The sequence below is a fragment of the Colius striatus genome, chromosome 4 (assembly GCF_028858725.1).
Source record: "Colius striatus isolate bColStr4 chromosome 4, bColStr4.1.hap1, whole genome shotgun sequence".
NCBI lineage: Eukaryota > Metazoa > Chordata > Aves > Coliiformes > Coliidae > Colius > Colius striatus.
In genome coordinates this window covers 5,232,782-5,260,692 of record NC_084762.1, presented here as the reverse complement: position 1 = coordinate 5,260,692, position 27,911 = coordinate 5,232,782, and the positions used below count along the sequence as shown (strand labels likewise).

General features: G+C 42.3%; 3 protein-coding genes across 14 annotated transcripts; 2 read left to right on the top strand and 1 right to left on the bottom strand.

The window, feature by feature from the left end:
* Window positions 1–359: 359 nt before the first annotated feature.
* Window positions 360–13,993, bottom strand: LOC104556149 (tRNA selenocysteine 1-associated protein 1-like). 6 transcript variants are annotated; one of them, XM_061994565.1, is made up of 10 exons: window positions 13,777–13,993; window positions 12,353–12,532; window positions 10,656–10,736; window positions 9,371–9,504; window positions 8,686–8,817; window positions 7,764–7,883; window positions 5,488–5,686; window positions 4,847–4,892; window positions 3,910–4,078; window positions 360–682 (listed from the first exon to the last, which is right to left on the bottom strand). In XM_061994565.1, exons 3-9 carry the CDS (start codon window positions 10,665–10,667, stop codon window positions 3,942–3,944), a joined length of 780 nt encoding a protein of 259 aa, XP_061850549.1. In that variant the 5' UTR covers window positions 10,668–10,736; window positions 12,353–12,532; window positions 13,777–13,993; the 3' UTR covers window positions 360–682; window positions 3,910–3,941. The 6 variants fall into 6 exon arrangements, with proteins under 6 accessions (XP_061850549.1, XP_061850552.1, XP_061850550.1 ...); XM_061994568.1 differs by lacking the exon at window positions 13,777–13,993 and adding an exon at window positions 13,346–13,422; XM_061994566.1 differs by lacking the exon at window positions 13,777–13,993 and adding an exon at window positions 12,688–12,985.
* On the top strand, window positions 13,562–20,691 carry PAK1IP1 (PAK1 interacting protein 1). Of its 5 annotated transcripts, XM_061994547.1 has the most exons (11): window positions 13,931–14,078; window positions 14,393–14,555; window positions 15,362–15,482; window positions 15,578–15,652; window positions 16,276–16,328; window positions 16,862–17,007; window positions 17,095–17,192; window positions 18,009–18,108; window positions 19,528–19,654; window positions 20,223–20,412; window positions 20,630–20,691. In XM_061994547.1, the coding sequence occupies exons 1-10, from the start codon at window positions 14,013–14,015 to the stop codon at window positions 20,381–20,383; spliced, it is 1,110 nt and encodes a 369-aa protein (XP_061850531.1). In that variant the 5' UTR covers window positions 13,931–14,012; the 3' UTR covers window positions 20,384–20,412; window positions 20,630–20,691. The 5 variants fall into 5 exon arrangements, with proteins under 5 accessions (XP_061850532.1, XP_061850535.1, XP_061850531.1 ...); XM_061994548.1 differs by lacking the exon at window positions 13,931–14,078 and adding an exon at window positions 13,562–13,698 and having other exon boundaries at window positions 20,223–20,691; XM_061994551.1 differs by having other exon boundaries at window positions 13,830–14,089; window positions 20,223–20,691.
* LOC104558810 (transmembrane protein 14C) lies at window positions 20,595–27,574 on the top strand. 3 transcript variants are annotated; one of them, XM_061994569.1, is made up of 6 exons: window positions 20,595–20,697; window positions 21,933–22,271; window positions 22,493–22,576; window positions 24,988–25,089; window positions 26,720–26,807; window positions 26,997–27,574. In XM_061994569.1, exons 1-6 carry the CDS (start codon window positions 20,595–20,597, stop codon window positions 27,052–27,054), a joined length of 774 nt encoding a protein of 257 aa, XP_061850553.1. In that variant the 3' UTR covers window positions 27,055–27,574. The 3 variants fall into 3 exon arrangements, with proteins under 3 accessions (XP_061850553.1, XP_061850554.1, XP_010201838.2); XM_010203536.2 differs by having other exon boundaries at window positions 20,631–20,697; window positions 21,965–22,271; XM_061994570.1 differs by lacking the exon at window positions 26,720–26,807.
* Window positions 27,575–27,911: the final 337 nt, after the last annotated feature.

The window sequence follows — 27,911 nt, the reverse complement described above, 5'->3', positions numbered from 1 at the left end:
AAGAGTAATACAACATCGAAATATAACAAAAAGTAGTATTTTTGCAAGGATTTGTAACTCTCTTTGTCCTGGAAACAACTGTCATGCTAAATTCCAACTCAGGAAGGGTATCACGGGGTATTTCAGTTACCTGGAGAGCAAGCTTCACACAGGAATACAAACTGCCCTTTGGGAACAGACCTTTGTCAGCAGTAATGTTGAGTTCCAAAACGGTACCTGTGTGGTGAACTGACTGAAATCCCTCGCTGGCCACATTTCAAACAAGATTCCCTCTTTCTGATGCACACTAAAGCACATTAAGGAAACCTGTGAAAGTAAGTTTTCTCCTCCGAGTACGTGTCAAAGGCAGCTACACTATGTTTGCTCTTGTAAATTCAAGTGCTGCTTTATTTACTTCTTTTACTTCCATTTTACTTATTTAGAACAATTTCCATCCGGCGACATGCCTTGAATGACACTCGTGACTCAGGAATACTTGTGGATGTGGTCAGAACGATGTCTATTGACATGAGTCGCTCGAGTTAAATAAAAGGTTATTTAAAAGGAAAACAAAAGGCAAATAGATCTCTCTCTCCAGCAGAATGATAGGGATCACCACCATTTGATCAATCTTCCCTGTGAGTTATATCTGCGAGTTACTTTGAGGTAGCGCTAGAAAGAAGCTGTTGGTCCAAGAGCATCCCTGCAAAAAGAAACAACCACGACTTAAGTACCATTTAACCTTTTTGTACCCTTTCAAGTACTCTTTTAAGTTTATTGGCCTGTTTCTTTCTCCCTGCTCATTGCCTGCAGTGAGTAGTAGCCCCTCAAAGCATCCTACTAAAGCTGTTTTGGTCAGAGAAGCAATAGGAAACAGACTACTCCTCCTGAAGTACTCAGCAAGCTGTGAGTAAAGGCACTATCTATTGCAGTCAAGAGTTTAACACACCCAACACTAGATATTCTTGGGAAAACAACCCCATCAAGCTTAAAGCCAAACATTTAATCTGGGTAAAACAGAGAAAAAACCCATGTTAGATGAAGTGAAATAACATGGCATTGAAAAAGTTGCTTCTAAGACGTTTTGGTTTTTAAATGCACCCCCTGCAATCAAGTCTTTGCACAACTGCTGGCAGGTTCCTGCACAATGCCTTCAGGTCTCTGCCTCATGCTCATGCAGGCAGGCAGATGTACAACAGCTCTAAGTTGACTGAGTGAAAAGCCTCAGCCATGCATTCAAACAGTTCCAATACCCCCAACTAGTCCCTGTGTTTGGGGTTCTGGGGTAACACACCAATAGGGGAAGAAACTTTGCATTTGGTGTGATTTTAGAGTAAAGAGCATGCACCCCACACACCACCCTGAGCCTGGGTCTGCACTAACTAGACACAGGAATGGCTAGCAAGGCTCAAGAGATAAATAAGAGGTCAGAGAGCTATTTTAGAACAGTATCACATGGGCTGCCACCAACAGACTCACTCCCTTCCTCACCTCATTTGTCTTGTATGTTGACTGCAAGAAAATACACTCCCAACATTGCTCAGGTTTAGAGAGCCAACGGCCCAAACAACCTCTTGCAGCTTTACACAAGCAGCACTTTCACTCTACAGGCACTCTACAGCCCAGAACAGAAGGCACGTGGCTGAAACCAGTCTCCCATGCAGAACAGAGAGACTTTTGTTAACAGGTCAAGTCTGCATCAATGGAGTGGCTATAGCCCATGTCATTGAGATTTACCTACTGTGATGATACGGTGTCAAAGTCAAACCATGTAACTAAATGGGCCCCTCATGACACACTTCACCCAGATGCCAAAAATCAGCACAGATACTCAGTAGTATTTCTGCTGAGCCAACATCCATCCTCAGCATCACTTTTGTAACTGATAACACAACAAAAGGTTCCCAGAAATTACTTGCTGCAACTAAGTACAGCATTAGGTGATGGCAGGCAAGCCACTTCAAAGTGGCACATAATCCAGCACAGGTCTGGAATCTGTCTTGCTGCTCGTGGTGACAGGCTGGATAATAAATCCTTTGCATAGCATGAGCTTAGCAGTACAAACTAGTCAGGCACCACAGCTAGGAGCTGCAACTGAAGTGGCATCAAATCTTGCATGGTTTTGCACTCTCTGCCACATTCAAGGGGCCTGCAAATACTGTCTTGCGTTTCCTCCATACTGCAGTCTCCTGCCACAATTCTCTGTCTGCACAGCAGCACCCCCTTTCCCACCCAGCTTCTCTATGCTTCATTTACTCTGCTTCCCATCAATAATGTCCCTCCTATTGCTCTCCAAAGACTCTCCACTTTACGTGAGAGACAAGAAATCCAAGTTCCCAGCCACCTTGCAACTAGCTAAACAACAGCTAGAACTGTGATGCTATTCCTCCTGCTTAGATGAGGTTTTTCACCTCTGTCCCTACCTCTACAAATATCTAAACAAAATCCAGGAAGAATGAACTTTTATAGTCCTCCAACAGCCTCTTCTGTTTTAGGGCACCTGCATTTCACAGGTGGGACTTTGCAAATATCTCTAGCTGAATAGGAACTGAGACAAGAGGAATCAGGACAGCAGTTAGCAAGGGCCTGCCAGCAGAGAGACATCACTCTGTAATACAGTATTTGTTTTAAATTTAAGAACAGCATACAGATTATGACCATCACTTTATTCCCATGACTTAATATAATTCAAGTTCTGGGATTCTGACCTGCCATCATAGCAGTTATGGTTTAGAAAGCCCACAAAACACACACACCAATACCAGTGTCTTGACTAGCTTGAGCAGCTTCCATACCTAAGAGCTAATGATAATTTCTGCTACCTTTTTTTCCTGGAAGCATAACTCCTCTGTTTCCAGCCTAACATTTTCTAGTTATATCCATGAAATAATAAATACTTTTGCATACATAGGGCTAGTTCCTATGACTAGAAAATACTTCATACCCTTCAAGATGAGAACAGTTTAGAAGAAACCAGTCAGAGTCACTAGCTTCAGGCACAACTTTCCTCATTGCTATCTCCTCTGATCTCCTTTGACTTGAATACTGACAATTGTTACCCTACTGAAATGTTTTGACCTCATCACTACAAACACCTGAGCATGCAGCCTGAATTTAAATGTTTAGGATTAGGGTACAACATAGTTGAAGAGTTGTTAGTAGCATGGGGTTTCTCTTCATACCAAATGGAGTATTTCTCCTCCTTTAAACCAGAAAGTAACTTTCTTCCAAGGATTTTTAGGTTTAATAACAGTTTCTTTGCTGCAAGGTGTCAGTTGAAAAGACTAACAATGAGAAGGGCGGGAACAAAACTGTCAGTAGGCTCATCCTTCATCTTTGGAATGTTCACAGCTACAGCAGCTGAAAGTTTGCCCTTCTGTATGTTTCAAAGTGTACTGCTAAAGCAATTCTAACTGAGCTAGCAGATCAGCATCAGTACAGTTAGCACCAGCAGACTGTAGGAGAAAGAGCAGGCCCAAGAGTTTCCAGAGTAAACCCTGGGAGTGTCTCCTAAACACACATAACCTAAGCAAGCATGTAAAAAAGATGGCCCAGGTAATTTTGAAATGGGTAAGAGCTGGTTCTCTAGTGTCCTGATGCCCATACCAAAGACAGGTGAAATACCCCTACTGCCTCCAGCTAAATTCCACAAGCCAGAAGAGAACATGCTTCCCATCTGTAAGTAAAATCCCTTGCTGGCAGGTTTGCAGAAACAAGATTTTATTTACACAGGCAAGTCTATCTTTAGACCCCATTGAACTCTTTACATTTCTAGAATATTTACATGATTTCAAGATGCTTCGAGTGATGAACAACAAAAAAAAGAAGATTACAGAAACTGTCAAAAGCATAGCAAAAAAAACCCCAACCTATCATTGTGCTTTAAAACTTATGATCTAGAGTAATGTAGAAGAAATGTAATTTTAGCACCTTGGTCATAACGGTCATGCTATATAAGACACTTAAATAGCAGGGGGGATGTCAGAAGTGACCGTATCCAGAGGTTGCCAGTGACAATTCATGAGGGAATCGTAAAGTTCTTCACTTGTCTCCATAAATTGTCTGTTCATTTCATCAACATCCAAGTAAAGCTGTGGATCTGAAAATAAAAGCCTGGTAAATACAAGTGTCTTTGGAGGCATGCACACAAAAAACTGAAGTAAATGCCTAATAAAAGCTGTTTCAGCTAAGTAATTCAATACATTTCACAGTAAACATAAGATGTTTATTCCCCTAGAACTTAAACTAACCTGGCAAGTACAGCTTCTTTTGTAACTTCTATATTGGAATGCTAGACTATGCTGCTATTTTAAGACAAAGAGCAGATTTCAGGATAATTAGCCATGAAACTCTCCCAAAATCCATGAAATTAATTTCTACTACAGTATGTGCTAGGCAAGATAAAGTTTATGAGCACTAACACAAGATGTCTCTACACAAGGAGACATCTGCAAATCTTCCAGGCTTAAGCAATTTGGTTTTGGACCAAATCTTTCAATGCAAGCTGAACCCTCCTTTTGGGACTCGCAGTGGGAGCTTTTATCTCAGCATTTAGCAAACAAAACCTTCTCCTACTAATGAGTTTCAACATAGAATATGCTTTGCAGAATAAGTACTAAGTACCCTGTAGTGGACCACTTTGGAAGTTACAAGAAACCCACTGTGAAGCGCTGACAGTGTCCCATTCTACTTGACACGGTGTACACTATGAGCCTTAAAATCCTACCTCACCTTAGCTATAACCCACAGATGATCCCACTACATCAGCTCAATTTCCAAGACATTCTTCTTTCAATAGGTATTGGCTTGCACTGTTAAAGGCACAAATATGGCTAAATTCAAGATGCAGTGATAGAATCATCATTACCTTCAGTCATTAGGTCATCATTGATTTCAGTCATAGCTGCAGTTTCCTAGAAAAAGAAGAAAAAAAGAAGTTGAATCATAATCCACTTCAGAAACATCACAAGTCCAAAATAATTTTATGATCCTAAACAATTTCCTCCTCCCACAACCAAAGTAGGCAGAGAGGAGATGGGTGTGTTTGTTGGGAAGGGTTGAGTGGGGTTTTTGGGGCACTTTGTTGTTATTTTGCAGGCAGTTGTGTGGGGTTTTTTTGTTTGTTTGTCTTTAAAGGCAACCCCAACATAATTCAGGTTGGAAGACACTTGTTGTAATTGATAAATTGGCTCATCTAAGATAAGACCATCTTACAATAATTCTTTAATTTGCTTTAAGTAAAGTACATCAGAAAAACAGGGAGAGGAAGCAGCAGCCTACATAACTGAGCTGTTATTTGGCATACACAAGCAAACACTGGTGCATAAATCTCTAATTCAACAGACACATTACTTAAGCATTTAAATTAATAATACCTCTGACTGAAGCCTGCTATTCTAGCCTCCAGAAAAAGCAGAATTATTTCAGCTTGTGACCTTTTTGCTCTGACTTACACAACACATATAACTTTCTACTTGCTAAGTTAAAGCAAGCATGTAGTATCTTTACCTCAAAAACAGCTGGAGCCATGACAGCATCTCCTAAAGAGCAGTCTCCAACAGCTTGCATGCTGTCATAGGGATTGTAGGAGCTGTAGTTGTTGTATTCAGCATAAGGGTCATAACCCCACTGTGAGTAGTAGTTCTGATAATCTTGGTAATAATCATTGTAGTTGTATGACTGGTACCGCTGGAACTCTGCTTTCAGTCTGAAACAAGAGAAGTGTTACACAGCTAATGGCTGAGAACACTAAACTGTAAACCTAGTTCTGAAGTTAAACAATTTGCCAACTTACACATTTCTGAGTTTAAAAGGAAACCTTTCTGAACAGTTGCCTGAGCAACAGTAAGTCAGAGTCACATTTATACAGAAGCAAACGCTCTCACCTTTGCCATCACCAAAAGTCACTACTCCCATGTATTAACTTAAGCCATGACATTTACTTGAACTCATTTTGAGTACTTGTAATATCTGTGTAAGGAATTTAAGGCCAGACATTCAATTATAGCTGCTTTAAATATGCATTCAGCCTCAATTAGCACTTCCACCTTTTGTCTGGTTAATATTAAATCTTAGTATTTCCAGTAACAATGGGGTGAAGTGAGGTTATCTGTTTCAGAGGGACATCTGACCCTGTCTGCCAGTTTGCCATGTCTCCCTCCACCTGCACAACTTTTAGCCCATGAACAGTTGCTGTAGTACAGCTGCCAGGTGAAGACAGCACTGCTGTTACCTAGACTAAAGCCAAAGCAGCAGGAAGGTTACAAAACTCATTGCTTCCTAAGACCAAAGGGTCAGCTGATTATTTTTTCACTATTTTCCCTCTCCTGAGTAGATTTTCTCAAGAGACAACTTCACATTAACCACAAGACTCAATGCACAGGTCTCACCTGTGTTAAGACAAGTACAAATCCAGAGGTATACACTACACAAAATATGTTCAGATAACCCAGCTGTACATTCTAAGACATCCTCTACACCTCAACATTTCTTCACTCATTATGTACAGGCAGACCTCCTGTGTTTTCAGAGTCTGCATCTCCCCTTCATCACAAAAACATCAGATCTAAGATTTTTGTCCAGAACACAAACTGAAGGAGCTCAGAAATAGTTTCCAACGTAAGGGACTTAGTGGCAAGCTACTATAGCAGCTGGATATTTTGATGCCAGGAGAGCACAGCACTCACCATTCAGAAAGAGATCCATTTTCATGTCCTGTATCCCAATACATTACATTTGTTTCCTTACTGTAAAGCTACATATACATTCTAACAAATAGACACTGTCATAAACAAATGACTGAATAATGCTTCCAAGTCTTCTGCCTCCACCTTTTCTCCTACATACATCTCTGTAGGAAAGAAAGCCTGAAAATGCTGCTCACATCCTTCTGAACTAAGGAAACCTGTTTTTGTGACTTCTTGTCCTTGAAAAAATTTAGTCTGAGCCATTCTGGACAGTGGTCTCTTGGGTCTGAGTACTTCCATTCTAAAGCAAAAATGCAACACTTACAGAATTGTCCAGGGTAAAGAGAAACAAAAGCTGTTAATTTAACTGTTTACCAGAACATGCAAGCCAACCTCATGAATATACTGAAATTGTTTTACATGAAGGTTCTATTTCAGTCTGTACCCTGGATCAAAGTTTATCAAATTTGGCATCAGTTCCCTAACTGTCCAGAGACTAACTGCCTTAAGTAACTGAGAGAACTGAGCTAGCAGAGTAAACAACTCTCTCAAAACCAAACAACTTTCAATTCCCTGCTGCTCTAATAACTTGAAAAAGCAAAGAATAGTATTCTAAACAGTTACAGCAACATCTTCTTTGGCTTCTTCCCCCCCATATTCTGTATTTTTCCACTTCCCTTCCTCTGCCAGCCTTTTGTAAAGCTAGTCATGTGCTACCTTAACTAAACCATAGGGAAAAGTTCTAGTAAAAAAAGCTCCCTAGGATACAAAACCTTTGTCCCTTCTACCTTCTTCATGCCCAAACGTGAAAACTATGTATGAATGCATTCAGCTTTGCTAGTATAAGAATTAAGGCTGAGTATAACAGCAGCTAAGCCAAAGTTGGAGTGTGGCTAGACTGAAGGGTTGGATTTTCCCAACAATCCTGAAAGAGGGTGACAAATCCACTGGAGTCAAAACAGAACACTGGTGTATTTTTTGTTACATACACTGAATCAATGTGCACAGCCATTATAGCAAGAGCCACAGACTTAAAAGCAGAGCTACAAAAATCTGATTGCTTAGAATTACTGTATCAATACACATCTCATTTGTTACCTTTTAGAAATTCCTATGCTGAGCCGGATTCGCTTTCCCCCCAGACCTGGTGCATTCTGGCAGTCTTGCAGTGCCCTCATCTGATCACCTTGCTCACCAAATCTGACAAAGGCATACCCTCTACAATTTTCAGAAGGGAGAAAAATTGTCACTGTCATGCATACTTAAGTAATTCAATTTGTAGAAGACAGTAGTTACTACAGCTTATATTCTCTAAGCAACCTTTCTGTCACGTGCACACACTCAGAAGATGCTTTCAAATTAAAAACTTGGGCCAGAAGCAAAAGGTTGGTTCTTTGATAGGATTAAAATGCAACTTGCCGAGAGATGGCAGAGCAATACATTTTGTTACCTCAGTAACCAAATGCCATATTTCTGCATTTACAGCAGTTAATTTACCAGTTACCATTAATCTACCCTAACTTGCTTCCTCTTAAGTGTCTTAAATTAGTCCATTACAGCCAGCATTGTCTGAACAGCAAGCTCACTGCCCCCTGCTTTGACTCACTGCCTGGCCAGTACAACCTCTGCTAAGCTTTTTATTACTAATATTAATGGATTCAGTCTCATAACTCCCCAGTATTTGCCAGGCTTTATGCTTTTTACCCACAGAATTGTGTCTTCAGTACTGCAGATGACTGTGTGAGGCTGTATGTAAGCAGGGCAGCGGAGATTTCAGTGCACAGCTCGCCCACCATCTTTCATACAGATACAGATATGGCAATATTGAAACTTATGACGTGAACTGCTTAAGCTAAGCAGAAAGTTTTAGAAACACAAGGATGTGTGCTGTTAAACAAGAATGCTAGAAACTAATCTCTCTTCCTGCCTCTGAGGGAAACGCAGAAACAGTTCCACCATGAGGTATTTATTAATTAGAAGCAAACACATTGAGAGCATTATACATTTTCACAGGCATTACCTGGAATATCCCAGCAGGTCAGTTGCTATTTTGCAGTCAATACATGAGGGGTATCTCTTGAGGAAATAGTCATAGAGCTGGAAATCATCCACTTCTGGTGTAAGCTCCCCAACAAATATCGAGTAATCCGGTCTTTAAATGGATAAAAAGGAACAACTGTCAGGTTTCAAGCTAAGGTAGCTGATTGCAGTATTAAGGTACCAAACACATAAATAGGCAATTATCACTGGACAAATGAGACAAAATCTGAATGGGTATTAACTGTAGAAGTCTGCTGAATGATGAACAGAACTGGAATGCCACTTTTGAGTGGCACTTTCCCAAAAAAAAACACCCACCCAACTTCCAACAACAAAGATCAATTTAAAAATCTTTTTAGAACTTGGTTTTAAAAAGATGTATTTAACATTTGAATGGGGAAGGGGCAGGGAAGGAGACAAGAGTTACAGCCATGATTTAAAAGAGCTACAACTACTTTGCCATCATTTCTCATACCTGATAGGAAAGACAAACCACCAAAAGCCTTGATTATTCTATTGGCAGTAGATTTCCACAAGCAATACTTGGGTGTAAAGGCACCAAATGTGCCATTTCAGGGTGTTTTTTTAAGAAGTGATGGCATTCACTGGTCACTATCAATTTAAAGAGAAAGAAGGGGTCAGAGCTTCTTTCTAAAAGACTTTACCTGGTTGTATTAGTACTACTAGGGACAAATTCTATTCTTCCTGGTTTTATTTTGTTCTTTTTCTTCCGTTTCTTCTGTGGTGTCCTCCACCAGCTGTAGGCCTGAAGACATTCTCTTTTTTTCGCCATCAAGTCCTGTTGGGAGAAAAAGAACATCACCTTTATAGTATTTAGCCTTATTTACATTCCTCCCTCCCACTCCCCATCACCACAGGTGATTTCCCCATATTCACCTTGCCCTTGAAAGAAGCCTGGGGTCCCATTTCTCCCTCCGCCTCCCATGAGGGAAAGCAGCCTCTGGGGAAAACGCCTGGCAAAAATAACAGAGCCAAAGGATTGTATGAACAGCCATATTCCCCTGACTTGTCAAGCTGGCTAAAGGATTCCTCTTGGAATTAGGGGAAAAGCAGATAGCCCTTTGATGTCGGCCAATCCTAAGTGTTAATTAGCGTCAGGACTGGACCGCGTTCCACTGGAGCTCCGGGATCCAAAAAACTCTGCAGCAGCACAGTCCGAGTGATGAAGAGGCAGGGAAATCGTCACTCTTGCCTACGAGGGATCTCAGCTGTCCCTATCTCCCCTCACCTAGGAGTTACTCTTCTGTGAGATGCCTCTCCTCACTACCCAGCTGTGAGTCACTCTCCCAGGCCAGGAATAATAACAGGAGGCCCATTAAAGGCATGTAAGGAGGAAGCAGACCAGGAACAGGCACTAGCTTGGCTGAGGGAAAACTCAAACCCAGACGCAAGGCCAGGAACAAAGAGGCATAAAAAGTGCCTCCAAGGAAAAAAAAAAAAGAAAACAAAAAACCCATAAACCACATTTGAAAAAGGAAGTGAGGCAACTATACAAAAGAAGAGGGAAACAACAGCCACATTAACACAGGCTGCCTCCCTCGCTTCAGAGTCTGAAGAAGGAGAACTTCCAAAAAGAAGAACAGTATTTCACAGCATTTGTTACTTACGCAGGCTTTAGTGTTCTTCCTCTACAACACCTCTACATGTATCTTATATAGAGAGTGTTATGTGCAAGGTCCTTCAGAAGAACTCATGCCCAAATAATCCAAACTGCAAACTTTAATGTTATTGCCCCCCTCCTGCTTCAGTTGATTAAGTGTCCAGAGGACAGCCACCAATTAGGTTACCGGAAGAAATCGTTAGAACTAAGAGAACACCCAACTCAGAGCAAGCTAGCTATTTCAGCTTTACATTTACTAGGAATTCCAAGTATGGTTCTGGAATCCATTCAGGCACTGCAAGCCTGAATTTCTGACCAAAAGATCTTACCTGGGTTGCCATATCTCAAACTGTCCTCCGCCTCTCTCGAAGAATATGGTTGCACAGGTTCAGTCTATCCCACTCCTTCAGCTGAAAGATGTGTGGAAGAAACAAGATAACATTGACATTAATTACATGGCCATCGAGCCTTACATTTTTAATCTTATTAATTCAGAACTTACATTTCTAAGTTCTGACCTCCTAAAACAGGGATAAAAAGGGTACATGGCCAATGGGATTGTGGTTAGAAATCATCTTCATTTTGAGTTGTAACAGATCACAAAGTCTTCCCACTGTCCAAAGCACTAGAAATTTAGGAAAGTTTTTCGGTCATCTTTACCTTACCTTTGTTTCTGAAATCCCTACAGAGATTAACACAGTAATCCAGCAAACCCATGTTCTAAAATAGTTAAAAACAAGGCAGCAAAGACAGAGGCTTCACTATGTTTTGTACACTGACTCATTTTTTCCACTCTTTTAGCCAAATTAAAGGTTGATTTACTTGTACCACAAATTACACAGCTGAAAAACCAACAGTGGTACTTCCCGTGTGCTACAGCACAGCTCACTTCAATGCAATCTTTCTCTGCACCTTTTCTAAGGGATGTCTTCACTCTTTTGCCTCTTCCATAGACACCTTTCAGTTACTACCCGTGAGCAAACAACGGCAAAACAACCTTTTACTGCTACTACTAAACCTGGGCATACACCTTCCTGAAGAGGAAACCTCTTTGACTCTGGTATCTTCTCTTCAAGCTCTTTTCTCTAGTCAAACCAGTATGACAGTGCACAAAGCAGTTTCTTTTGCAAAATGCTCTGCCACTACTTCCACACATGGCTGTTTATTCACTACTGTTGATTTGTTTTTTTACATCTAGCATTGCTGCTTCTATTCAGATACTTGATTGCTGAAGTTATAAATTCCAATCTCCATATAAGAATTTACATAATGTTTCACATACTGGCCTACCAAATCCACATAATACAATGAGTGTTTGCAATGCCCACACAGGGGAACAGCTCAGAGCAACTGCTTGTGAAAACAGACTAGGCTAACGCGATGCAGGACAGCCATATACCCTTAAAAGCATCCATGCATGATGCTGTTCATGATAACTACATGCTTCATCTCCATACCCATTCTGAAGCCAAGAAAATAACCAAGCACAAACAAGCCCTTAAATATATGCATATACAAGCACACAGAATGGTAGGGCTTGGATGGGACATCATCCAGCCCAACTCCCTGCTAACGTAGGTTCCCCTGGATCAGGGGGCACCAGAATGTGTCCAGGCAGGCGTGGAAACCTCCAGAGGAGACTCCACACCCTTCTTGGGTAGCCTGTGCCAGGGCTCCCTCATCTTCACAGTAAAGAAGTTTTTGGTGTGTTTAAGTGTTGGTGTGTTCCAGCTTATGTCTGTTACCTCTAGTCCCTGTCACTGGAAACAACTGAAAAAAGTATCATCCCATCCTCCTGACACCCACCCTGGAAGTATTTGTGTTAATGAGATCCTCCCTTTCTTACTAAGCCATACTGTGCTCTTTTATAAAGAGAACAGTAACTTCCTCCTGTTAAAGAAGATCATTAGTAATAAAAAATTTAACTAAGAGGAACTCCTCCATGCTCTATAAACACCAAAACACTCACTGTTGAGTTCCCAGCTGCATAATACCATCAGGTTGGGCTTTATTAAACTAAACTTACCGCTCTCTACTCGTGCGGCCGCAGAGGAAGGTGGCACGCGCTGCAAAGAGGGCTTGGTGCAAGACACCCTCAGAAGGTGAGTGATGCAACCGCTCCCAATCAGTTATCACGGACCTTGATGCAGAACTGCGTGCTGCACTCTTCCCAGATCTGATCTTGAGTGTTGCTTCTCTCTTCTCACTAGAAAGCAAAGAAAAACTCCATTAAAAAGCAGTTAAAGCAGCATGCATTACCATATTTTTTACATTTCTAACTGTAGCTACAGTCATGGCTTAGCATGTAAGCAACGGGGTAGCTTTAACCTCCAGAATTTCACCATCGGGCATTTGACCAACCTATTTATTTAACGCCTTTAGTATCTTTGGTTTTGCGCTGGTCAAAAGGAGATCGACGCTACTAAAATCACCTGGGCAAACGCTCCTCACCCGAGCGGAAAGGGCGGGCCGGCTCTTCCTGCGCTTAATTTCGCCTACCCGTGGAGCCGGGTAGGGCCAAGGGGCCGAGGGACTCTCCGAAGCCCCGAGCCGAACCGCCCAGGCCGCGACCGCACCGGATTGTGACGCATTCGATAAAGTACCCGTGGCCGGGCAAAATCGCGTCGCGCAGTGCGCCGCGCCCCGCCCCGGCCCTCCGCCCAGGCCGCGCTTCCCCTGCTCTGTGCGACGCGATAAGCGCACTAAATAAAAACCCGAACCCACAACCAGGGCGAAGTTCAAAACAAGGAGGGCCGCGGTGCTGCCGCGGGGAAGGGGGGCGGTTACCGGGGGCGCTGCGGCCCAACACGCGCAGGCCCGCGGCCCAGGCGCCCGTGAGGCGGCGGCTCTGAGGCCCCGGGGGGAAGGAAGCGAGGGAGGGACGGTCGGAGGGAGGCGGCCGCCGTCCCCGCTCCCGCCGCGCAGCGGATGCGTTCGCGTCCCGCTCCCCGCCAGCGGCTCCCGCGCGGCAGCCCCGGCCGCGGCCGCCCCTCCCGCCAGCCCCGATCCCAGCACTAACGTCTCCCATCCTCCGCGTCGCCATTAGCGGCAGCGCCAGCGCCGCTTCCGCCCCGCGAGGACCTCCCCGCCCGGGCTGCCCCGCGCGAAGCCTGACCCGCCGCGCCCGCGCCGCCCGCCCCGCGCCGCTCCCCGCTGCCCGGCGGGGGACGCGGCCTCTCCGCGGAGGAAGCGCGGCGGCCTCCGGCCGCGGGCCCGGCCCGGCTGCGGGCAGCGGAGCGGCTGCGGGCAGCCCCGGGGCCGGGCCGAGGGCGGCGAGGCCCCGAGCCGGCAGCGCGCGTGGCGGGGCGGATGGAGCTGGTGGCCGGCTGCTACGAGCAGGTGCTCTTCGGGTTCGCCGCGCGGCCCGCCGAGGTAACGGGACAGGAAGGGACCTGCACCCCAACGGCCGCCTGCCAACCTCCCCCCGAGGGCCGCCGCACGCCTACTCACCGCCTCGTCCTCCCGCGGCCGCGGGGCTGGCCGCCGGCCGGGCTTTTAAAGCGGCGCGGGGGCGGAGCAGCCTCCCGCGGGCTCAGGCTCGGCCCCTCGTGTGGGGCGTTGGGAGCGCCTCGTGGATACCCCTGTGCGCGGCCCGGGAACGGCTGCGGCCGGCTGCGGCTCTGTGGCGTCGGAAGCTTCCTCTCAGCCTTTCGGCGCCGAGCGGGGAAGAAGCGGCTGCGCAGGGGATGATGCCACAGTTGTCTGGGGGGGCTGGTGCGAAGGTGGAAGGCGTGTCCCCAGCCTGCAGTGGGGTAAAAAGAGAGTGAGCTGCCAGCCTTGTCCGTGAGATTTATCTCGGTGCAGATACTTGTTCACACAGGCCTTCAGCTAAGTCCAGCACCGATTACAGGAGGCGATTTGCACGTTTAATTCGTGGCAACTAATCTCCTAACAGCACATTAACTCAGTAAAATCCCATTATACTTATTATTCCTTTGCGGTTTATGCAAACACGTCTTCAGGTTTTGCTTTAATATAAGTGTACATTTATACTGCAGGATGCTGAACTTGAAGCTCAGTACGGAAAGCTTCAGAAATACACGTTGATTTTGTCTTTCATTTACAGCCCTGGACGGTTGTCCCAGATTTTACACATCATGCCCACTCTGCCTCTTTGTCGGCGGTGGCAGTGAATAACAGATACGTGGTCACTGGGAGCAGAGATGAGACAATCCAAATCTATGACATGAAAAAGAAGGTGGAACACGGGGCACTGCTGCAGCACAATGGTAAGGGAGCTTTTCCTGGTTAAAAAAAAAACACCCAAAACATTAATGATAGAAACTTAGAGCTGAACAAATTGCCCTTGCTAGAAGGAGATTGAACTTGCTTTAATAAGTCTTTAATAGATGCTGTTGCAGCCGTGATGGTTTGATGGTACAGGCAAGGTAAGCTTTTGAGCATAAAAATACCCAAATCATGTTAGTGTTGGCCCATAAATAAAGCTGCTTCTTTCAATTACTTTTAGTTTATAGAAATTATGACACATATATGGCTTGTGAGCCATCTTTACTCTCCCAGGAAAGTTTATCTGGACCATGCCTACTCCCAGCAACCATCTTTCCCAATGTCCTTGTCCTGTCACAGTCACAAGTCACACAAAAGAGAGTTTGTGTGCGACAGCAGGCTGCTGCTGCTGCCACAAGAGCTGACCTGGTACATTTCCCACTTTATGTACCTCTGGAGGTACAGCTGTTTATGGCTGTCCAAATAAACACAGCTCAGTGATTTGTGTCTCCGTTCTGCTTTTTCTGTTTTCTTCTGCTAACCAGGAACTGGAGCTAGACTGAACATGGTACTTGCATTCAACTCGTGTGATAAATCTGGTGCTTATGGGCAGCAGCCTGTGCAGACCTGATCTACGTGGACCTGCTTCTGCAGGGGGGTTGGACTGAATGATCTGTAAAAGTCCCTTCCAACCCTACCATTCTGTGACTCTGTGTTTCAATGCCAGAAGCTTCCCTGTTAACTCATACTTTCTCTGTGTGATAACTCTATGTACAACACTGTTAATAGCTCTGGTTTGTGTTTCTAGGCACAATAACCTGTTTGGAGTTCTATGGTACAGCGCATCTACTGAGTGGTGCTGAAGACGGACTCATTTGTATCTGGAACACAAAGAAGTGGGAATGCCTGAAATCCATCAAGGCACATAAGTGAGTTTCTTAAATCTGCATATTCACATACATTTTCATGTTTATTTTCCTCATAAATTATATATGTGGCTAATACGTTGTCTTGGTTTCATCAGGGGGCACGTGACATCTCTTTCTATTCATCCTTCTGGGAAATTAGCTTTGTCAGTAGGAACAGATAAAACACTAAGGTGAGTGGACACTGATGCAGGAATGCTGAGAATCCTAATTCAGTAACTTGTTAGTAGATTGTTATAAGATTGTTGCATAACAGTGATAGAACATTTGGACAGCAAATGGTTTGAAGCCCCCTTGTTTTGTCTTTAAAATATTAGTGGCATCTAGAAGTTATAAAGTCTTATAAAACCAGTCCTTGCTGCTCCTGGCCTCTTGTCATGCTCTGACACTTTATGTTAACTTAAACATTTCTGGTTTTGAACACAAGTTGTTTAAACTTCTGAAAGCTGCCAGGTTTTGTGTGATGTGAGAGAAGTCATTTTTCACTTGGAGTGCACACATGTTGCTGTACATTAGGTGTGTTTTAAATAGATAAAATGCTATTTGAACAACACAAATTGGTGTTGGGCTCCTCTTGGGCTCTACATGGCAAATGGTGGTTTATAAAATAAATATCACTAATTCAGCCTTACAGTGTGCAAGCAGTACATGAAGTCATCATTTTCTGTGGCATTAAGAATGCAGTAAAATGCATAGAGATGCTTAAAAGCTTCCTTGGGATGCCTCACGTCAGCAGACAGGGCTTGACTTTCACTGTGCTGCATTTAACCAGAATGAACATCCATCTGTCTTTCAGAACTTGGAATCTTGTGGAAGGACGTTCAGCCTTTGTCAAAAACCTGAAGCAAAGTGAGTTATCAGTCTAAATTCACTAAAAAAGTGGAATTAGATAGTTTGGGTGGTTTTCTGTGTGTGTAAAAAGAAGTCGACTGAATTAATCAACTTAATTGCAATCAACTTGCATAATGTTTCTTTTACACATGCAGGCAAGCATATATAAGCTTATGTCAATAATCAGTTATAATCATTTACCAAAAGGAAAACATATTGACACAAAAGTTGGGTATTTTTTACCTTGAAATTTCATGTCAGGACGTTTAAATAAATGTGATTTATTTTGTTTTTCTTGATACACTTCCAACAATCAGAAGAAAATGAAAGAGAATAACTTTACTTGTTTATTCTAGGTTATTTGGGGGGGGGGGAGGGTCCTGGCTTTTTCTCAGGTTTACATAGAAAACAGTGTCCAGCGACTTCTGAAGAGTCTTACTTTTAGGGGGTTGGACTCTAAAGGTCCCTTCCAGCCCCTACCATTCTATGATTCTATGTAGAGTGCAAAAAAACCTGTGTATGTGTATAATCAAATGTGTCCACATGTACAGATGCCCACATAATTAAATGGTCCCCTGATGGAGAGAAATATGTGACTGTGATAATGAATAAAGTGGATATCTACAAACTTGACACAGCTTCAATCACTGGCACTATCACAACAGAGAAGAGAATTTCTTCACTTAGATTTATTACAGTAAGTACAAAAAAGAAAGGTGCTGGGAAATGAACTCGTTTGAAACACATGAAGTTACTCACACTTGCATTTCTTTTTCATTCCAAGGATTCTATCCTTGCAATAGCTGGAGATGATGAAATGATAAGGTTCTACAGCTGTGAGTCTCAAAAATGCCTGTGTGAATTTAAAGCTCATCAAAACAGGTACTTGATGTTTGTTTGTTATTTAAATATTTATGGCAATGCTGAATACTTGGTAAAGTTCAATGACTTGTAGTGTTCAGCATATTTTACTATTGGTTTTGGTTTAGTGTAGAAAGTACTTTTTATTTACGAGCTGAATTCCAAATTTGGGACAGACTCGTTTGCTTTTAGTGTGAGCACAAGTACTGTGCTGTCTGTGCATATTACAAAGACAACAGGGTATAGAATTAGAAATCCTGGAGTTCTAAATTTGTGAGCGTGTGTGTGTGTGTGTGTGTGCTTGCTTAAAAACACACACAAACACACAGAAGTACACACTTCTCTCTGTGTGGTCTTTGCACTCCTGAAATTGGGTACCACTATTTTCCTGCAAGACCATCTTATGAATGTTTAACCAGTCTTTGCAGCTTGTGACTCTTTAGAAGGCTTAAATAAAACAAACCAGTTGTACTGGATCCACACACTAGGAGGGTGATCACATATTCTCTGTTATTGTCAAATACCAAGTATTTGTCCAAATGCTGCTTTTAATTCATAAAAGTACAAAAGCATCAGCTAAAGTGCCATTGATGTGATTAATAGTGTGTGCTTAAAAGTAGCCAAGTGTTCTGAAGGGAATCCTAACAAGCCTGGCAAAGGCAAGTGTTGCTGCTTTGACTGACAGTACCCAAAACAGATCACCTTCCTGTCTGTCATTTGTGGGGTTTCTGTTCAAACCGATTTGGAGACCGTTGCCTACTCATCTTTAATTTCTGTCAGCTTACCATTCTGAACTGCCATGCTGTAAAGTAACAAAGCATTACATTTTCTTCACAGAGTAAAAGATATCTATAGTTTTGAAAGGGAAGGACAACACGTTATTGTTACCGCATCCAGTGACGGTTACATTAAAGTGTGGAATCTGGATCTTAATAAGGTTGGTCTATTAAGCTGCTTGTTATGGTTGTGCAGTAATATCAGGCAACCAATGTGGCAGACTGTTCTGTTCTAAAGATAAACTTTAAAGCACTGAGGAAATTTTAATTGAAATGTGCATGTCTTGATCTCCCTCAGTGTCCTGTTCAGTAGAGACTTGTGCCTATGCACATATCTTTATGCACTTGTGGATTGTTGTGTCTTTGTAAGTTTGTAAAACAAACTGTTTAGCCTGGAGAAAAGAAGGCTCAGGGGAGACCTTATTGCTCTCTACAACTACCTGAAAGGAAGCTGTAGCAAGGCAGGAGTCAGTCTGTTCTCCCTAGAACAAGAGGAAACGGCCTCAGGTTGCTCCAGGGGAGGTTCAGGCTGCATCTGAGGAGGAATTTCTTTGCTGCAAGGATTGTCAGGCATTGGAAGGGGCTGCCCAGGGAGGTGCTGGAGTCATCATACCCGGAGGGGTCTCAGAGACGGGTGGATGTTGTACTTAGGGAAATGGTCTAGTGGTTGATAGGGCTGGGACAAAGGCTGGACTCAAAGGTCTCTTCCAGCTGAAATGATTCTATGATTCTATAAATCTGATGATACCGTGGAGATCTCATCTCCTTTTTATGCAAAGACGTGGTACCCTGCAGACCTACCTGGCCAAACTTTAAGACAATCTAATCAGTTATAGATGTTCTAAGGACTGCTGAGATGAATTCTTGTTGCTGCTCTTTTTAAAACACAAATTCTTTTGTGTGTTTTGGGGAGGGGGAGGTGGTTTTGTAACATTTAGTAGAACTCTGTGAGCTGCTCCATCCAGCTCTGTGAGGCAGAATCATAGAATACCCTAATGAAATAATCTCTGGTGGGTTGATGCTGTTATGCTGCACAGGTGTTTGTGACGCTTTACCCCCCTGATATCTGTAATGTGATACTTGCTCAGCTATTCCCAGAGCTGACTGATACAATTGCAGTTGAGCAATTTGAAACACACTCTGAAGAGATTACTTTTAATCAGGAGCCTTGTCTTTGTGGAGGAAAAAAAAATCTGATGCAATAACTTAATTCAAGGGATTTTAGCTGTACCAAAATAGACCTGTTAACTCTGCAAAAACTTCTGAAATCGTTAACAATTTGTTTTTACTGCTCTGTGGCTCACCTACTTATTCCTCTTGTTTATACTTACTCTCATGTTCCTGAACTCCCCTGATCTTGCTTATCAAGATATGTTCTTAAAGCCATTGGGAGTTTTTTGGTATCAGGAACAGGACTGTGATCGTTTACCTGCACACAACTTCTGCTTCTAAACATCATTAGGCAGCAGAAATGAAGTGGAAAGTGGGCCATAAGATACTTTCTCACTTCAGGTGCTACAGTAAATCTAACAAAAAAAATAAGATAATGTTTAATTAATATTTTTCTGTGTTATCTTCAGATTAAAGATGTGCCATCTTTACTGTGTGAAGTCAATACCAAAGCTAGGCTGACATGTCTTGGAGTATGGCTTGACCAAGCTTCAGAAACTAAAGAAAACTCTGATAATGCTGCAACATCATCTCAAGGTAATAGAACCGTGTTTATTTTTGGTTGTTAATGTGACTGTGAAATGGAATGTACTAAGTGGGAGATTTCACTGTCTTTTGATATCTTAAAGAATTGGGGATATGACTTGACACTGGCAAATGACAGAGATATCCTTCCCAGCCTGATAGTGTCTCAAGCCTGAATGGATGTTGAAGGACATACCCTTCATTTTTATTCCGTGAAGCTTTTGTTACTCTTTAATGCAATAACGAACTGAGGAAGGCACTGGGAAGCTTTTGAGACAGATAAGAAAAGAATAAGTTTGATAGAACTGCATGTCTTGTTTCCCTCTAAACACAATTAGGTCTGGGGCCATTGTAGTTAGGCAAACTCAGGAAGTCTGCCTCAGTATCTTTTTTCTATTGTTTTCCTGTCTCATAATCTATTTAAATACTTTAACTAAGGTAAAAGGCACGTTCTACCGTTAAAAGAAAATCATTTATAACCCCCTTTTTAAAAATGAGGTACAGATAAGTCTCCCCGCCCCTTCAGACTCTAAAGACTGCACATAGATACCAGTGTGAATAATTTCTCGTTTTCTTTCAGCAAACGAAAATGAAAAATCATCAATAGTCAAGAAAAAGAAAGTTTGTTGGACTGGTAAAAGTGATGAAACGGCCAAAAGAAAGAGAAAGATTACTCCAGAGAAGCAAAAATTGAAAGCTCCACTGCAAAAGAAGAAAAAGAAACGGAATAGCTCAGCATGAAGGCAGCTACTTTCTCTCCTGAATAAAAAGTAAATGCCGGTGTTGCTGAAGTTTTTTGTAAGGCTTTAAACCTCTGAGAGGACTTCTGTGTCTAAACTGATCTGTTGTTTGAAATAATGAATGTTTTTACCCCAATAAACTGACTGACCATTCTGGGGAGTAGCAAAAGAGATGGCAGTTTTTCCTAATTGACTGAAGCAAAAATATATGAATGGTATTTAATGTTTATATGTTTTCTATTAACAGTAGCAAATGGTTTTTAACCGTCTCTGAAAAAGACGCTGAAACAATAAAAACAGCTGCCTCTGTCTCAGGTACATTTTTGTCTCCCTTGAATGCATATTAAAAACACATACACTATTTTTCTGTTGGTAAAGTGACTGTTTGACTCAAAATATGATCTGCCTTTGTCGTGTATTACTTTATGAGCAAAATGTTTGGGGTTTTTACTGTGTCCGTACTTCATGCACATAATTTTTTTATGAAGTCTTTGCACCTACGGTTCACACGACTGAAGTCTTTTGTTCAGAATATTTTTGGGTGGGAGAGTTTATATCAATGAGCTTTTACATTCTCAAGTCCTTGATCTGAGCTGTATTGTTAAAACAAAATTTATCTAATGTTTTAAATGTTTGTCCTGATGATAAAACGTCACCCACCTCTTTTGCACTTAAACAAAAAGTGAATTCCTGACCTCCTCAGTCAGTGGGAGAGGGGATTTTATCTCCTAAGTCTTACTACAAATATACTGTAGGAAAAACACAGCTGAGCAGTAGAGAACAAGGTCAAATAGCTAACTAAATGTATTATTTATTTCTTTTCAAAGTAAGCCATGGTAATGTTGTTTTCTGCACTACCAGAGTTGTCATTATTCCTTCTGTTTTCAAAGAGTAATTGGAATTATGCTCTAATTCCGATTCAGTTTTGTAACAACCTGTTCTCCCTTATCTGTGAACCAAAGGAAAAGTAGAGATAAATCAGAATAAGAAAAAGACTGAGTGAAAGCTGGAGACAGAAATGCAGGCTGGCTTAGAGATGTAAAATAGCATGTAACTAGCTCATCTGACACCGAAACACCATCGTGCTGTTAGGAGGTTATTCCTGTGACACTGGCAATTTCCTCTTGGAAGTGGGTGTCTGCATCTTCTCTGCCTGTTTCCCACAGGATAAATGACTACTACCCCTTGTCTGAATATTCGGTGTAGTGGATTTATATGAGCTCAGTTTAATTCAACCTTAAAGAGATTTCAGTTGTACTTGTGCAGCTTTTAACTTCAAAAATACCCAGAATGTGTGGGTACACAAACACAGGCAAACAATAGAGGATGTTAAGTGGTTGTAGACTTGGCAGGAAAGGTGTTAGATCAGAGTTTTAATTGCTCGCTCTTTCTCTGTGGTTAAGTGTCCATGGGAGGTAAAGGTGTAACCAACTGTGAGAAATCATGATGCACCATGAAGTAAGCCAGTTTAAGCACTTGAAAGAGACTATTTTACTGTTGTAGACAATTATAAACACCTCTGTACATTTTTTCCTGCTCTGTTGCACTAGCTGTGTTAATAATCCAACCCCCAATTTCTCAGCTGTACTACACACCCCCCACTTCTGACACCGGACTAGGATGGGTGCACACGAATGCAATTATGAGCGAGCTTCACACCTCATTGAACAAGCACACAAAACCTCGTCTGCACTGCAGTCTGTCCTCATTTGCAAGCGCTTGGGCATCCTTGATGCCCGCCGCCGGGGCTGGGAACGTTGTGGGTTGGGTTTCTTTTTTCCCCCTTCTGTCAGAAGATCGGAAAAGGGAAGCTTTGGGCGGTGCGTTGTTCCCTCGCCTCCCCTTCCGCAGGCTGCTCCGCCCCGGCTGCTGTGGAACGCTGCTACCGGGTAGGTGAGAGCCGCTTGTCCCCCATCCCCGGCGGGGCCAGCCCCCAGAGCCGCCCCCGAGGCAGCCCCCTGACCCCCAGGCTCTGTCTCTTGGGCTCTGGTTAGGGCTCAGGTCTTGCTCGTGGGAAAGCCCCTCACGGCAAAATGCTGGTGGTTTGGTTTGGTTTTTCTTTCCCTACAAACATGAGCGATACTGATCCTCAGCACGATTTCCCTCGCAGTTCTCAGCATGGCAGTGGACTGGCTCGGCTATGGCTACGCTGCCCTGGTTGCTTCAGGAGGGCTCATTGGCTATGCAAAGGCAGGTACGGCACAGGAAGGTGCTTGTATTCCCCTCCCCCCCCAAGTAACTAATTTTTTCTTATCTCGAAGCTCACGCAGACGTGAAGTTTATCATTTTGGGCCAGGTGCTGATAAGTTGCTGCTGTTGGGGTGTGGTGCTTTTTGGGTTGAGCTGGTGCTTTGTTTTCTGGTGGGTGTTTGGCATCCTAATTCTGTGTTGTGCTCTTTGGGTGAACGGACATAAATTAGCTTCACAAAAGCTTTTGCACTGTGAGCATTCTGTATCTTCAGGTGACTTAAATCACCGTTTTGGGTTCTTAAGGAAATATTTTCGTTGTAGTGTCTGATGGTAACTGTTCTTGCAAGCTGCAGAGGGTTTCCAGGAGCATCTTTTCTCCAAGTAAAGCTGAACAATGCAAATCATTAAGCTTGTTCCTCTTCTGGGCTCTATCATAAGCTTACCCTCTGACCTACTGCATTCATTTCCTCTTCTTTTTCCTGAGTTTGCTTTCCTCTGGACAAAACTGTGGGTTCATCCCTGTTGCAAGTACTGTTTCCTTCAGCTTTGAAAATCCATAAGCCATCCTAGTGTTTGTGACATGAAGGTGCATTGCTGAAATCAGTAAGAATTTTACCAGTGCATTTCACTAACATAGATGCTAATGCCTATTCCAGGCTGGTTTCTATTGGCTTGGTTTATCTTTTGGGCTCTGAGTGGAGTTTAGGGCAGAAAGGATAATACTGACATGTAGCTAATAGCATCTGTATTTCTCTGAAGCCATTATGAAATGGTAGGTGTCATTCTTATCCTCTAGGCCCAGATGGGAGAACATGGTCATGCTGAGGTCACAGGATTTTTGAAGGGAGAACAGAAACTTGTATGTGACTTGTAGGGGAAAAAAAGCCAACCCTGTCTTATTGCTACTTATTGCTCTCATCCAGAGAGCTAAGATGACTCTCCCACACAGACAGAGGTCAGCAGTAGGTGCCTTGGGAAGAACAGAAGAATGGGGCAAGCAAGGAATGGTTGACTGATTGGTTATTTATTTTCTTTCTTCATTTAATAAATTCTCTGTGTCTTAGTGTCTCAAAAGTCAGGAACTTCCTGAACATGAGGTGATATAGTTGTAGTAGTTAGGTGTATGTGTCGTAGCTGCTTAACTCATGTCTTGAGGTAAAAAACAAGGATGTGATGGCCATTTCTTGGCTCCCAGGCTTGTGGCAACAACTGTAGCTACCACATATCGGTTGCTAAACTGTATTCTGTGCAGAACAGCCACTTATTAGAGCAGTATCTTTTCCTTGCACATGCACAAGAGTATCTGGTGCTTTCTGTATCTCCTGCTTTTTGTACCAAAGGCAGGATCTGAAGTGATGTTACAGCTGCCTTGTTACGATTACTTTCTGGGAGCAACATGTGAGCCTCCTGTAACATTGAGAGAATATCAGCTTAGCTTTGCAGTCTCAAGTCTTGACTTTTTGAGTTGTTTTTTTTAACCTCTGAAAAATGAAATCTAGAATAACCTCTCAGTAGCACTGTGTCCTGAATTCTGCATTAGCCTTACAGAGGGCATTCACCCCTCACAGCTGTCGTGCCACTTCATTACTTGGTGTTATCTAGACATCAACAATTTGGATGTGGTATCCTTTATCTTCTGGTAGTTTGGGGTTATCATTTATACTAAGGACTTGATCCAAAGTTTAGGTGAGTGCAAGGAACCTTCTTCCACAGCCTTCAGTTATCTTTGATCAGATCACAGGAGAGGTGACCTCTCTCCTTTGGCAACTCTTTGTCCAAATGTCCTCCTGCGTGGTTCAGTCCATGTGTCTTTTTTCCTGAACTTAAACCTTTACTATTTAATCCATCTACTTAACTTGACTCTCAAGAAATTCTGGTATTACTGTGCTGAAACAACATACCTCAGTTTGCACAAAGGAAAACCCAATTATTTTGCTTTTCTCATTATTATTTCCATCATAAGTGTATTAAAGGTTTTGCTGTTCAATAATTAAATGCCAATGCTATTTCTGTCTTATGCAAGAGTAAGAGTGACAGAGCACTGGAACAGGCTGTCCAGGTGAGTTGTTGAGTCTCCTTTGGGGACGTTCAAAACCCACTTGGACAAGTTCCTGCATGACCTACTCCAGGAGGTCCTGCTTTGGCAGGGGATTTGGAGTAGATGATCTTTCGAGGTCCTTTCCAACCTTTTAAGATCCTGTGTTTCTGTGTTTTGAACATATTTCTTGGTAGGTCTTAATATATTAAAAGGTCTTCTAGCAAGGTCTTAATATATTAAAAGGAAAAAACCCAACAACTCTGTAATCTGCTTTAAAAAAATGAGCTCCTCGTTTTGTTATTCTTGGTGTTTTACAAAACAGATAAGCAAGTTTATTTTTAAGCTTTTAATAAATGCATTATCTTTCAATTATTTAGGTAGTATCCCCTCACTAGCTGCTGGCCTTTTCTTTGGGAGTTTGGCTGGACTGGGTGCCTATCAGCTCTCACAGAATCCAAATAATGTTTGGATTTCTCTGAGTAAGTAATTTAACATTTTCATTTGAAAGGATTGTATTTACCCTAAAATAACTTCAAATGAGTCTTTGCAGAAGAGTTAAACTGATGGTGTTATAAATGTATTTTTAATCCAGTCTTTAAACGTGTGTTTTAATGAAAAGTCTCCAGGAGTGGCCAAACTCCACTGCTGTCCCTGGAATGTGAACTGTTAGTGTTACTTAATTATTTTGTTAAAGAATGTGTTGAGAATGCTTGTCATGGTGTGTCTTGCTCAGTGATTTCTCACTACATTCCTGCATCCCTTTCATGACAATTAGGGAGTACTTTGAGTGATAGTTCAAACTTGAACTTGTGTTCACTTCCTACAACAGGAGAGGAGAACTTATTTATCATTACAGTTTGTCTTCTGAACATCAACAAAACCATAGATTGTGAAGGACAATGTGCACTGGGGTAAAGTGAAACTCAAGTGGTTAATAAAAATTAAAACCAAATACAATAATTTCACATCCTTTTGAAAAGTAGCAATCAAATAAGCATCTTGTGTTTAAAAACTTGTGTGTAGTATGGTGTGAATCTCCAAAATGCAATTTTTGTCTTTATGCCATCAACCATATAGAGCTCACGGTTGCAGTCAAGTTAGGATGGTTATCACCTGAATCTGTGCATGCCCAAAGCTACTGCCAGTTGCAAAATAACATGACTTGAACTGTTGTCATTTGCTAGTAAGTTAAGGTTCCTTGCTATTGAAGTGGCCTGAGAAAAATCGCTGTAGGTGATTCCTGTAGCTCACCTGATGCGTGTTGGGTTGCTGGATCTTGGATGCTTGTGACAATATTGAGGGTGATGTTTGAGAGATAGGATGGCATGGCTAGGATGGAAGATGAGCTGGGTCCTGCAGGATTAGCCATCATGTAGAAACAGAAGTAGAAGAGTGTTTGGAACAACGTGCTAATGTGCAGTTGTTACCACTGGGTAGCACATGCAAGCTAAGGATTTAATCAGTACATTTTCCATATAGCTTTCATGGTATTTCATCTGTCTTAGAGGTACAGTGCTCCAGGGACTGCCCTTTCTATTTTAGTGGCTCAGTGAAACTACCTGGCCCCTATCAAGTGGTCAGGGTGGAGACCTTTAACTCTGACCTTAGTGGAAGGTGGTGCAGGGCTGAAATAGGTCAGAAATGCTTGGCACTTCCCTTTCGATATCTTTTGCCAACACAGATTAGTTAATTCTAACATTACTACAAGTTAGACATGAAAATGATGTCTCCCTTTTATGAAAAGTGGGTGAATTATGAGCCCAGGTTTAGTGATTTGCCGGTGCACAGGGAAGGAGGGAATTTCAGAGCAGCGTAGGATAGATTATCTCCAGTCTCCAAAGCACATTCTGACACACCAAAAAAATGAATGTGTGTGGAAACATATGGAATGCCTTGTCTGCTAGAACCTGATTTAGAGTATGTTGTTCTCTTACTGAGGCATTCCAAAGCTTACACAGTTTATTGACTATTTTGTCCATCCCATGAAATAACTCTTCCTGCTTTTTACTTGATGCTACTGCTTCTGTCTGCTCTGTTAGTTCTGATTTGTAGCATCTCTCTCATGCATACGCATCTCTGCTGACCGCACTGTGTGATCTCTCATTTAAGTTACATCTGGAGCACTGACTGCAGTCATGGGAACAAGATTTTACAACTCTGGAAAATTCATGCCTGCAGGGCTAATTGCTGGTGTCAGGTACAACACAACATACTGTTTCTTTTTAACCTCCTATGTGTATTTTTTGAATGTGCTTAATTACACTGAGATCGAGTGAATCATATTTTTATGCATCTTTATTGTTTCCATGCACCAGTTACATGGGAAGCATTTGAAAATGAATTGACAAATTCTTATTCTGTGGTTTTTTTTTCCCCCCTTACACAGTTTGCTAATGGTTGGAAGATTAGCACTGAAGATAGTGGAAAAGCCCCACGATAAGTAACTCTCCATTTTACAGTTTAATGTCTGGATAAGGAAACCCGATAATGAAGTTGCACGAATGCAGAAGCAAGAAGATGGGACAATTTTCTATATCAAGACTTTTTTTCCCTTTTTTATATAATAGGGAGCAGAATAAGGTGTCAGTTTCCATGCAAAGTGCCATTTGGTTTGGTGTTCTGGTAGAGCTATTGTCGTGTAGTGAGAAATTGGTCCTGGGTTTTGTTTTTTGAGACACATTTCAGAGTACTTTAACACTTCCAGGGTTTATATTTCGAAATGTACTGCTGACATGTATGAAGCAGAGAGGACCTGTAATTAAGGAAGTAACCACAGAGAGGCACCAGGAGTAATTATGTAAATAGAACACTGCATCTCCTACTGACTATTACGGTACGCTTTACCTGCTGCATTCTGAGTTGATACATCACGTCTGTATAACACCACACAGATCTTGCCTTTTTTATTGTGAAATGATGCCAACATGATGCTTTTCTACAAGTAAAATCTGTTACAAAGCTTTATTTGGTATGGGTTTGTATCCTTTCTGTGTGTATGGGTTTTTTTACCTCATTTTCCTCTCAATGCAAGTCTTTGCAGCTAATTGCTAATATCCAAATGCAGGCATAGAACCGTATGGTATGGCAGGGGTTGGAAGGGACCTTTAAAGATCATCTTTCAATGCTATTTAAAAATCTGAAGGTTAAATTAGGGGCCTTCATTAACACCACATAAAAACAGTTGTTGGAAAGGAACTTAACTCTGTGGATTAGCTGAATGAGTGTGATCTGGCCAGAGGACTGTTTAACCAGGATACAATAGTCTAACAGGAACACTAGATAATGCTGATCTGACAACAGA

Excerpts from the sequence above, each read along its gene's own strand:
- LOC104556149 (XM_061994562.1), bottom strand. The coding sequence starts at position 9,632 with ATGGGACCCCAGGCTTCTTTCAAGGGCAAG. Across the intron at positions 9,505-9,602 it reads AGGCTTCTTTCAAGGGCAAG|GACTTGATGGCGAAAAAAAG; the intron begins GTGAATATGGGG and ends TTCTCCCAACAG. Across the intron at positions 4,079-4,846 it reads TGATGACCTAATGACTGAAG|ATCCACAGCTTTACTTGGAT; the intron begins GTAATGATGATT and ends TTTTATTTTCAG.
- PAK1IP1 (XM_061994547.1), top strand. The coding sequence starts at position 14,013 with ATGATGCCACAGTTGTCTGGGGGGGCTGGTGCGAAGGTGGAAGGCGTG. Across the intron at positions 14,556-15,361 it reads GGCACTGCTGCAGCACAATG|GCACAATAACCTGTTTGGAG; the intron begins GTAAGGGAGCTT and ends TTGTGTTTCTAG. Across the intron at positions 17,008-17,094 it reads CTTCACTTAGATTTATTACA|GATTCTATCCTTGCAATAGC; the intron begins GTAAGTACAAAA and ends TTTCATTCCAAG.
- LOC104558810 (XM_061994569.1), top strand. The coding sequence starts at position 20,595 with ATGGTATTTAATGTTTATATGTTTTCTATTAACAGTAGCAAATGGTTT. Across the intron at positions 22,272-22,492 it reads CTGTGGAACGCTGCTACCGG|TTCTCAGCATGGCAGTGGAC; the intron begins GTAGGTGAGAGC and ends TTTCCCTCGCAG. Across the intron at positions 26,808-26,996 it reads GGGCTAATTGCTGGTGTCAG|TTTGCTAATGGTTGGAAGAT; the intron begins GTACAACACAAC and ends CCCCTTACACAG.